Consider the following 12,297-nt stretch of genomic DNA (forward strand, 5'->3'; position numbering starts at 1 on the left):
GGCAGCTTAGTAAAAACAAATGTTTCTCTTTTGACTGAATCCATGCTTCAAATTTTTACTGCACTTTCAATATTAATTCTCTTATCTCTGAATCAATCATAATTAGTCTTGGTGCTTGCCAACCAACCTGGCCTGAATGCAGTATGGACCAAAAGCAGAAGAGGAACGCTCAAAATGAGGCATATTTCTACTGCCCTCAAGTGTTCAGTGAAGGAACAGTAAGGAAGCCGTAAACTGGCAGGTATTAGACATACTGACACCATCCATTACCTTCTGGACTGTTGTGGGCTCTGTGAGAACTGATGCAATAGGAAGCAGCTAATATATTTCCAGACTCTGATGGCTAGTCTCTCAGTTTTCCGTGATAATAGATGAGATGTTTGCGCGAGGACCTCTACGTGTACTGCAAAATGATTTCCTCTTGCCAAGAATTTGCAGCATTGAATTGCTTTGCTCAAGCTGCATCACCATCACATTGAGGAAGAACACTGTGAGACAAGAGCATCTCACAGTACTTTCATTACTCAGCCCAACACTGAGGAAGAATTACTTCAGGCAAGGAGATTTTTTCTGCAGGCAACAGTAAAATCGATGTGTTTGGAACTTATTAAAAGCAAAAGTTGTACACATTATAGTTAAAAAGAGAGTCATTTTGCACTCTGCCACTGCAGGAAAAGGAAAAAATACATATCTGGTTTTAATTGTCGAGGTAAAACTGCTGGCTGTGAGTTTTGTGGATGATAACCAGGATACTCTTTCCCGGAAAATGGAATTATTAATTTCATGTTTTTTTTTTTAGCTAAACAAAGAGAAAAGAAAAAAACATTCAAAACTGACTTTCAGATCAAACGACATCCACACATCAAGGACAAATAGTGGGCTTTATTTTATTTAACTTCCTTCAAAAGCTGATTTAAGTTAAACCATTTTTCCACATCCTCGCTGCTGTAGCAACCCGGTACTGATTCATCATGTTGCCATAGTGGCGACAAAAATGAGACAATGAGAGAGTCAGGCGATGAGATAGCCAACCATTAAAATGTCTTTAGAGAGTGATGAGTGGAACCTGTCTTATTAAAACTTCTCTCAGTCTAGATGCCAGAAAAAAACATTGGCATGTTTCTGAAATTAACAAACATATCATCTCAGCTTTGAAAAGATTTTTTCCTCTCCTTATCTTAAGAGGCTTTGATGCATGAGCCTCATCAAGCAGAGAGTGAACATCATCTACACTGGGGGAAGTGCCATGAAAAAGAGACTGATGTAAAAAACATTAGAGGAAAACTTCAATTTGCCACTAAACTGGAAGACCTGGCCTTTTTTTAAATAATATGTAAGCACCGTATCTTTAATACATAAGTATGTCATCCTATTTAATAAGTACAGCGTTTTCAACTGACTCATTCATCAAAGGCTCACGAAGACACAACCATGATGCTCCCCTGCTCCCTCTGGGTCTGTATCAAAGCAGGTCAAAGAGCAGACTTTTTATTTCAGTATTAATGTATTCTATTTGTTTAGAGAGCTGCACATCTCTTCTTCTCCTCCCTAGCGGTGCTTTAGAACCTTCAGGGACATCTCAGGGATCCAGCTGACATATGGTGAAGACAGAAGATACATGTCGGAGGCTGCAAGGCTGTGGACCCCCGGTGAAAGACGTACAATGACATATAGTCTTCAAACAGATTCTGCCACAGTGGCGGAAACAGGGGAACGAAGGAAGCTTTTCTGCATTCTTTTCCAACTGCAGGTGTTTTCCTTCTGAAGAGATTTTCAATTTTGAAAAACCCTGGTACTGTTTCAAAGGTACTCACGACTATTACCGCCGATCATCTGAGCGCTTAAAATGGGATTATAACCGATATGAACCATTGGTGCATTAGCTTCTTGTGTAAAATCAAATCGATTGATGATAATCTTTAAGTTTGATAAAAACAAAATGTGTGAATTTTAGGTAACTGGAAAAAGATGAGCGAATCAAAACAGTTGTAGGTGGTGTTTCAGTAGGAAGAGTATTTAAAACAACACTTTTAGGTGGTCATTATGGGTCATTCGTAAACCTCACAAGCAAATAATTGAGTAAAAGTATTTCAGTTTTGTATAAAACAAAGAAAACTTTAGATCACTTGTTCTTCCATATTGTTGTGACTGTATAGAGATGCGGGTCAACACGTCTTTGACTAAATCTAAACCTTTGTGAATAAATTACAAAAAAAAGAGCAACATAGATGTAAAAGAAGATAACAGTCTATTCATTCGGTCACATTTGCTGAAATGTAAATCTTTAGTTAATTTAAACATGTTCCATATATATATATAAACGGGGGTTCGCCCGCCTGAATATTCAGATCACATGTATACATTGCCTGTCAATAGAAATATAATAAAAGCAGTATGAACTTTACTAATGAAGATATCTAACGGGGCAAATCTTTTTTTTTTTTGTCAGCCTTAGGTCTTTATTTACCCCCATATACATGAATTATGTGCAGACAACCACTTAATATTTTGTGCCAAGCACAATCATCCCATCTATATACACCAAAATCATTTCAAATCGCCATTAATCAGCTTTGTATATTGCAGGCCTGAAACGTAATTGTATATAACTAAAGTACCACTGTCGTTTAGTGCCTGAATTTTGTTTTTTATTACATCAGGACATAAATGACTGCAGTAAAAGACACAAATTGATGGCTAAAATTTCATCAGAATGCATTGATTCTCAAAATTTCCAAAGGGAAGATGTTGGCTGTTTTTCTTTCTATTTTAAGTGTATGGTTTTGATTGAAGTTCCTTTAACATTTACTTGCTTGTAAGTTCTCCAACAATTTCAGAGTTCTGCTCTTCATTACCTGGAGACAAAACATTTTTTCAACAGATCAAATACCAGCACCTTAATGGAAAATAACTTCAGACTTATTTGAACCTTTTTGGCGACTGTTCATCCCTATTTCATCATTTCTTATGGCATTTCGCTACATGCTAGTATTTTAAGAATGGGTGACATACAAAACTTGATGAACTCAAACAAAATGAAGTCTTACTTATTTTCATTCCTTTGAAAGGTTATGTAAATGCCACTACCCAGAGGTGGGTTTGTTTCCCCGATAGTGTTACAGCACTTAAGGTGATGGTGCTCTTTCAGAGTCAGTTATCAGTCAGATTGGAAGTAACTTTCTGTTAGTTCGCTCCTGCCTTTTAGTGTAGCTCTTCAAATAGTTTCAAATTGTTCCTAGCAATCTGAATAACTGTTTTTTTTTTCTTACCATCAGGACCCGTGAGCCCAGATGCATTGATATCTTTGTGCTAACTGCTAACAGAGCTTCAAAACACTGAGATTAGTATCCCAAACCTTTACCAAACAGGAGCAGCATCAGAGTTTGCTTTAACTTTGAAACTAAAGCTCTCAAGTGCTATACAGCCACGAGGGAGGCGGTCTGTTTGTGTGCTCTTAGCGCACAAGGAGCATCTGGACACAAGTGTTGCATTAGCAGGCTGTTATCGTCCCTCCTCCCCATCTAATGTGAGGTCAGGAGCCAGACAACAAGAGTCTGGGGACGAGACAAAACGCATTGAGGACCATGGAAAAGGTCACAGCTGTGAGATGATTGCCAGGGCACAGAAGCAAGATCTATTTTTTTTTTTTTTTACAAACGATTAACTGTGTAGCGAAGATGTAGCAGCTTTTAATAGCCACTGGGGGAAGCGCTACAACACGAATGTACTTAATTGAAGTTTGCTGGAGTCGGGGCACACACACAGACAGGAATATAGTGCCTATGGATGCAAACCTCCAGGGTGTGTGGTCAGGTCACAAAATGCAGCCATTTGTTGGAATGGCTTCTTGCCTCCATGGACAGCTTTAGGCTTTTTGGATGCTTCACTTCTGCTCAGGTTAGTGGGCTGACCATAATTACTCTATGACCTCGCCAATGATTTAGTGTCCTTGAATCAGAAACAACAGGACAGTCTTCTTCATTAAAAAAAAAAAAAAGTTTTATATCAAGCATGTCTGATTTGAGTCAAATTTTGCTCATGTAAACATCTACAACTGATCCTTATCCCTAACTCATACTTTAGAGATTTCTTTGGACTATCCAGCTTAATACTAACCAGCAGCTACTTTTAAAATCATCCAACTGTTAATTTATCATCTTAAATGGATGTAAACTGTAGGTTAAAGTGTTAACACTAAACTTTAGAACTGCTTTGTTACATTTTTATTCTGTTTGGTCATGATCATTCAGACTATATTACTACCATAAAAACATTCTGCATTATTAGGTGTCATCTATCCACACAACCCTTCCACACCAACATTAAATATGTAGTGCTTCCTGAGTGATCTCTTCAGCATTTTTCATGCAAGAAATAAGTCACAGACTGCCAGCTTTCCCCTGGTTGTTTTTATTTGCAGTTCTTTACATTTTAGAAAAAGAATCCAAGGATTTTGCCTCCTGTGTGTTTCCGTCTGGCCTCTTCGTGGTCCATGATGCCAGCTGAGGTGGTCAGCACAATGTACCTATTGAGGCAAAGATCACTTTTAGCACAAACATCTGCGATATTCCATCTCACAGGACAGCATAAAGGCAGTGGGATTATAGCTCAATGGTGAAACTGGTGCAAAATATGGGAATGTTACAGTAGGTGTGTCTTAACCTTCTCGCTACACTTGAACAGAGCAACATCATGACCGATTTTGACTTAACTTGGAGGCTTTCTGCTACTCTGCAGTCAACTAAAACTTTGTGGAGAGCTGCAACTCATTATGGATCTCAATTCTACACCAAAAGATTGTCGTGTTTTGGCCAGACTGTATCAGAAGAGCTTGTAACAGCTATTAGAAAACAAAAATCGCCAAATATCCACACCAGTGAGTGACTTAAAAAAGGGACACCGGCATATTTTCACATTTAATTATAGGAAAAAACTCTGCTTAATTTAAATAGTACTAACCTTTTACCAGTCATAATTACTATGAGGAGTTATCGTGTGACCTCTTTATTACAGGACAGGCACACTCTCGTGTTCTATCAGGTCTTAATGGGTTAAATGATGCACACATCAAAGGATAAGCTTTAGAGGAAAGTCTTAACACCCAGATCAAAGGTGAGGTACAAAGTGATGCAACTCTGAGGTAACGTGCTCTATGCAACATGACATCATACTAAATACGACAAAAAAAATAAATAATCTGAGCCAGCAGCGGAATCAGTTCACACTCTTCTCACATTTTGATCAGATTCAATAAAAAGGGAAGTTCTATGTTAAGAGGGGGCGGATAAAGGAACGTGATTGTAGATTTTTCTCTTTCAGTTTTAAGATGTAATTTTTTCATGATCTACTAGTATAAACTTAAAAGAACAATGCTTGATCATTTCTTTTGAAGACCAAAGCAGTTTTGAGTAAAGGATGGAAGCTTTGCTGCGGTGTAAATTTCATCTCCTGTACTGTGAAGGTCTCTCCATGTTGCAACACCAATTCCAGAAAAACAAATCGTTATCTTCAAACTACACAAAAGATGAGACTTCAGAAACAAAACACTTGTTCGTTGAATCAGTCTGTTGCACTTCAGCAGCGACTTTTGCTCATCCAGCCGTTTGTAGCTGAGGTTCAGCTTTTCACTGTGTTTGAACTTAAATGTGGACAATGTGGGTTGCCGTTTCACTGAGCCCTTAAGCTTCCTATGCATCCTTATGTGCGACAGCCTGTCCGTTAGTAATATCCAGGTGGACCGAAAACCCTCTGGTCTACCTCCTGAAATACTGCGGACGTTGACCCAGTTTAGTTCAAGTGAAAAAGCAGCATCGCAAATATAAGCTACAGATCACTCGCAGAGACACTGAATTCAGTATGTTTTGATTGCGATTCCACCTTCCATCATCTCCTCACCATCTATAAGTACAGACACATGAGGCAGGAGGCTACAGGTCTCCGGTCTGGCTGCTGTCAAAAGTCTGGCTTAAACCACAATGTAGCCTATTTTTAAGTCTGTTTTTAAAAAGCAATTGTTGACATAACAGACAGAAGATGACAGTTATTATTAAGGTATGATGAGGTGATCCGGTTCTGCACTGTACCCTCGTGTCCGACTTCCGCCGTTTTCATTCAATCAACTGAACAGTGGGTAACTACCAAAACAACAACTCAGCTTACACAATTCCTAGAAATGAATACAGACATAGGCCATCATGTCCAAAACAACAAAATGTCCCATACAGAATACAGACTGAGGGCTTCAAACGCGAGGCCTATTTACTTCCTATAAGGTGGTGATGAACAATGAGTGTCTTTAAATTGAGTAAATCATTTTGGCAGGCAGACAGGACTGCAGAGCTGCAGCAGAGAAAATAATGGCCAGCTGATTTTATCCTTACTGCTCAACTACACAATTCAGTGTTAAACTTTATGACTTTCCCCAACAACAACCACAGAATACTTTCTATTGGTGTTTAAACCTGGTAAACAGACTTATTTGACAATATGATAGGGCATGCTTGGCTGTCTCTGTGTTAAAATAAATAAAATCCTTGCATGACTTCACTGTTAGAAGTCAGAGCTACGTCTTCTGGTATTTATATAGCTTTGGGGGTGTAAAGGTCGCTGTCATATGCTATTTCTACAATTCCAGCTCTCATTATTTTTTAGACAGACTGCAGCATGGAATATATACTGTGGATTTATTCCAAATCAATTAAACTCATGGCTATTTTTGGTTTACTGCAAATATTTTCTCCAAGTAACATTTTAGACTAAATAAAAACAGGCTGGCTGACATTTCTGCAACCAAGCAGAATCCCACTTTTCTCTTTGAATAAAAACACCTGCATTACAAACAGTAGCCAGAAGTTGTGCACGACTGATGAGCATCCATGAGTTTAAGTAATCCTAAAAACAGGAAACACACCGACTCTAACACCAAAGCAATGACAAACTTATCTGATCACTTTACTGATTAACAGAAAGTTTTTCCAGGTAACGCTCTTAATTTTCAGAGCAGTAACCTCATTAACTGTGCTCCAACAGAGACACACTGACAGGATAAACCCACATCAGGGGTGTCTCTGCACAGGGTCAAAAATGTCATTTTACTGACTGACCAAATAAAACGGGGGCAGAGATCAGACCCCACCCAGCTGCCAGAGGAGACGTCAATCAGTGACATAATGAGACAGTGTAACAGGTAAATGATGAATGGGTCAACGTACGTCAGCCCACACTTTTACACATGGTCCAGTCTGAAAGACTCAGTGAGCCCCACGAGACAACATGTGATCAAAAACGAACAAAGGAAAGAACTGCTGTAGAAACAATCTTTTAACACTCAAATTCAGTTGTTTAAAACGGGTTCCTCATTGAAAATCAAGATTAAACAACATATTTAGATTCTGAGACTAAGCGTAACACTGCCAAGCAGTGGAACTGCTTCTTTTCTTTTTGCCAGCAAATGAGCCGATAAGTGAAGAGGTGGTGCGAGGAGGAGTGCGTCTCAAAAGGGAGAGGAAAACGTTTGCTGACAGGAAGAAGCGTCGCCTTAAAACAGTGACGATTTGTCACTGAAATCAAGGTTTTACAGATAACTATGCACTGTGTGTCAGCAGCGTATGGGTGCAGGCCTGGTCTGAAAAATGAAAACCAAACACACCACACTCAAGAGCCAAGAGAGCATCATGAAGGGATAGTTGTGCACACTTCAAACTATGCCAATAACGCACCATCTAAACTTAATCTGAGCAAGATTAAGTCTAAGCTCGTCTTTTCTCACTGAAGAGTTGTACAGTACACGGTCGGTTGATGTAATTCTCACCCAAACTGTCTTGAGGGCAGGAGATTGTTCTGCCATTTCTCCAGGTCCTTCAGCTGCAGATCAAAACGTGGACTAATCACACCACACTGAGAGAGAGAGAGAGAGAGAGAGAGAGAGAGAGAGAGAGAGAGAGAGAGAGAGAGAGAGAGAGAGTAAAAAAAAGCACAGGTTTACACTCCACATTCACACACAGACATAGAGGCAAACAGAGGAAGCAGCATCATCTTTGACTTTAATTCTTCTCATCTCAGAGGGTTACTGTATTTACCATTCTACTCTTGTAAAAAATATAAGCAAATCAGACAAAGTACTGATCCAAATTTCTTTAAAAAAAAAAATTAAATCTCTCATTGTAACTGAAGTTAACCCTTACGCCACTGATCACTTAGTGATATCATCACACAAGTAAAAGCTGTGGTAAATGTAGAGTTAGAAAAGCTTTACCTTGTTAAGCCTTCCTGTGAGATTGACAACAATTTTTCCGGCTCTATGATCGTCAATGATCTCAAACTCACCAATGTAACCTGGAGATACAAAAGCAAAAGATCAGTAGCTGAAGCACATGATGCACTTTGTCACCTTCCCAACTCCTCTTCATCAGTTCATCAGCTATACAGTCATTTACACCACACTTGTGATTGTTTCAGAGTCTGTAATAACCAGTATCGCATTATAACTTAGTTTATTACCTGCATGCTGATCAGTAAAAGCCACTCACCATGCTTCATCATGACGGTTAGGAAGCGCACAATAACCTTGGAGCATGGCCTGATGAGGACCTGGCGTTTCCCACGCTTCTCAGCATTGTTGATGCTTTTCAGAGCATCTGCGAGAACGTTCATGCGCACCATGATGCCTGCAGACACATTCAAAGGATAAACGTCAAGTCTTTTAAAAGAAGATGTGAGCCTCATCAACAAACCTCATACACACCGCTTTGCAGACAAAAGAGAGGGAACCTCGCTCCCATTTTCACAAAACCAACTGGTATATTTGGTCTTAAAAATTAAACAACCCCCCCTTTTTTTCCTCTTAGGAATCATATGGCTGGATTTTACCGTATACTGAACAAAGTGAGGGTCGTATGTACAGTTAGCAAAGCCTGGATAGCGCTAACTAAGTCGCGGAAATTTGTTTTCTACTGATGGATTACCAACTCGATGTTCATTAGCCAGCCGCTTATAATATGCTTACATTTATATGAACTAAACGCGTATCAACGAACAGTCATTTCCCTTGAGGGATATTAACTACGGTTGATAAAACAGTCTCCAACCAAAGCATGGTCCTTCATGAGCCCCCAGATATGCTACGTAGCTTAGCCGACTACAACGACAGTGAAAGAACTGCCCTGGCGCCTTCTTACCATGGTAAATAACTTATAAAATGAAACTATGCCACACAAAAATATTTGCGGACAGCCAGTTTACTGTTCTTTATATAAACTGAGGAAACATTCCAGCAAAAGAAGACCTAGCCGCTATCTAGGAGCCTAGAACGCACCGATTTCCAGGGCCGAGGAGAGGGGCTGATGGAGAAACTTTATAGGGCAAATGAGATCAAATCTTTTCACTGGTCAAGTCGATAATCATCCGAAGTTGTTATTATGTGAATTATCTTCAAAACGGGACCATGGATTGAATTTATAACATTCAGATGCTTTAGATACATTGAAGATTGTAGATGACAGTATAAAAAAGACTTCTTACCGGTTCTGCAATATGGCGGAAAGAGGAAGTAGTAGAAACCGCAATGCATTATGGGGGGAGTAATCCAAGAGTTTTTTAAGTCAAGATATATACATCACTACGAAATTATCGCCTTTTCTGCTTTCGTTAGGTGTCAAAGGTAAAAAGACAGAGATATTTTTAACGTTAATATTTTTTACCTAAAATGTGTCCATCAGTTAAAAAATCGTGTCCTAACTGGTATGGCTGTTTTAGCGTTTCAGCGTCACAAAGAGATGAAGATGCTGGCATTTAGGTCCGTGTAACGCTTTGCAGTGCTTTGATCCATTTTTAGAATTCACATGAAAAAGATGAAAATTGGGTTCAAAACTTCAATTTTCAATTTTCCAGACAACTCAGAAAACAGATAATTGATGTTGTTTGTTCATTTCATTGTAATTTGTCGGTGGAAAGTAAAATGAGTTAATATTCCAATTTTCAATTTCTGCGTCGTGGTTGGACTGAACCATGCACGCGGGGGCCGGGGGGACGTCTTGGCTCGAGTAGCGCCAGATGTGTTTTGTAGAGATAGGCCTACAAATGAAATGGATGGCAAGTCAGCTTGAGACCTACAGATCTGACAGAACGACTGGCTCAGCTGTAGGCCAACCTGCAAACTTTCCAATAGGCTACAGTACCCTATTAAGTTGCGGCATGATTTAATATTGTCATGTGTTTTACGCCCTTCGCACTATCAATACTGCACTATCAGTAAAGAAACGGTGATGCTGAGTGTTGCCTATGCCACTTAGGCTATATTTGGGCACGAATAGGCTACATTTTGTTAAACGGTCAGTATGAGTAGCCTATTTAATTAGGTTAATACTAAGTGTGTAAACCCCGCCCTCTGCGTAAACACACTGGCTTTGGACAATATCCTAAGTTTTATTTTAGTACATTCATTGCACGAAGATGGTTGCCTACAAAGACGCAGATGTAGGCTACATTAAGAATGTGACAGGAATAAGTTTGTGAATGACCTCTGCAAAGCAGACATCAGCTGAACCGAAACTTTGCATGGGTTACAGCGCAAAGTTGCCCCGGGGGTCCGTGTTTTGCTCCATTTTTAGAATTCACCTGAAGTCAGGCTCCCGTTCCCGCAACGTTATCATAACGTGCCATTTTCTGAGAAAAATATAAATAATAAACACGTAATGTGCATTGAGCAGGCCCTCCCCCCCTTGTGGTTCAGCCCAACTAAAATCGAAACAAAAATTACAAAGAATACATCAACAAATTTTACTTTAGTTTCAGTTGACATTTAGTTTTGTTTTTTCATCGTGTTTGATCACCGACTGAATAAAAATAACGCTATTTATCTATTTACGGACTAGTTTCAAAATCGAAAATTAAGTTTTGAACCCAATTTTCATCTTTTTCATGTGAATTCTAAAAATGGATCAAAGCACTGCAAAGCGTAAGGCTGCTCAATTTCTCCATTGATAAAATAAATTCACAACTCTACAACATAAAAATTCATAAAAAAACATGTAGAATATAGCATATACTTTGTTGTCTACAGTAGTAGATCAACCCTCATCTTACTTTGAAGCTCCCAGCTCCCTGAAGTGACGTCGACGCAGCTTTAGCTGCAGAGAAGCTATCAGGCTTGTGTTGATAATAATAAACTCCTGGACTATTTTCAAACTTCCAAATGCATCGTTTTGTGAGTACAGACCATATTTGTACTACTGTAGAAGTTTGGTGTCATGGCATGTGATTTCAGTGTGGTAATTTTGGAGATACGGACCAGGTTCCATTAACCCTTGTACGAAGCTATTCAGGATAACTCAGTAACTCAGCTGATGTTCAGCCAATATCGAAAAAACTTCGGGTGGGCTACTTGGCTGGATGTCACGGTTCAAATGACCCCAGGTTGAATCTACTCCGGACTAGTATTAACCTAATTAAATAGGCTACTCATACTGACCGTTTAACAAAATGTAGGCTATTCGTGCCCAAATATAGCCTAAGTGGCATAGGCAACACTCAGCATCACCGTTTCTTTACTGATAGTGCAGTATTGATAGTGCGAAGGGCGTAAAACATATGACAATATTAAATCATGCCGCAACTTAATAGGGTACTGTAGCCTATTGGAAAGTTTGCAGGTTGGCCTACAGCTGAGCCAGTCGTTCTGTCAGATCTGTAGGTCTCAAGCTGACTTGCCATCCATTTCATTTGTAGGCCTATCTCTACAAAACACATCTGGCGCTACTCGAGCCAAGACATCCCCCCGGCCCCCGCGTGCATGGTTCAGTCCAACCACGACACAGAAATTGAAAATTGGAATATTAACTCATTTTAATTTCCACCGACAAATTACGATGAAATGAACAAACAACATCAATTATCTGTTTTCTGAGTTGTCTGGAAAATCGAAAATTGAAGTTTTGAACCCAATTTTCATCTTTTTCATGTGAATTCTAAAAATGGATCAAAGCACTGCAAAGCGTTACACGGACCTAGGCTGATGTCACTTTAAAGGGATACAAGGTAGTTTAGCGGCAGTATAGCGATCTCTATTGGTCAAACTGAAATTCTACACTGTCGTAAAAATCCCCACCTGTACACACCCACTAACCATCGTGGCGAATGCTGCCATTGTGTTATTTAGTCAGTGCAGTTAGGTCATCTGATTCACAAGTGTAGACTGCCCACGTAAGATACTATAATCAGAGATTTTCTGTAGAGAGAACTCAAGATAATATGCTATAATACTGTTGCTGGAGGAAGTGGCCGGGGACAGGGACGTCTGGG

The 12,297-nt window shown here is 39.5% G+C and overlaps 1 protein-coding gene across 2 annotated transcripts in view; it reads right to left on the minus strand.

The window, feature by feature from the left end:
- Window positions 1-4,394: 4,394 nt before the first annotated feature.
- The window catches only part of rps15a (ribosomal protein S15a), a 125,744-nt gene continuing 117,841 nt past the window's right edge, over window positions 4,395-12,297 (minus strand). Inside the window, exons 1-5 of one of the 2 annotated variants that reach the window (XM_075463704.1) lie at window positions 9,520-9,561; window positions 8,529-8,666; window positions 8,255-8,334; window positions 7,811-7,896; window positions 4,395-4,525 (exon numbers count right to left, since the gene is read on the minus strand). In XM_075463704.1, coding sequence (XP_075319819.1) covers window positions 4,432-4,525; window positions 7,811-7,896; window positions 8,255-8,334; window positions 8,529-8,661 — 393 coding nt within the window. In that variant the 5' untranslated portion in view covers window positions 8,662-8,666; window positions 9,520-9,561 and the 3' untranslated portion in view covers window positions 4,395-4,431. Of the gene's footprint in view, window positions 4,526-7,810; window positions 7,897-8,254; window positions 8,335-8,528; window positions 8,668-9,519; window positions 9,562-12,297 lie in introns of those variants that run through there. The other variant, XM_075463705.1, reaches the window with a different exon arrangement.

This window comes from Odontesthes bonariensis, chromosome 4 (assembly GCF_027942865.1).
Source record: "Odontesthes bonariensis isolate fOdoBon6 chromosome 4, fOdoBon6.hap1, whole genome shotgun sequence".
Taxonomy (NCBI): Eukaryota; Metazoa; Chordata; class Actinopteri; order Atheriniformes; family Atherinopsidae; genus Odontesthes; species Odontesthes bonariensis.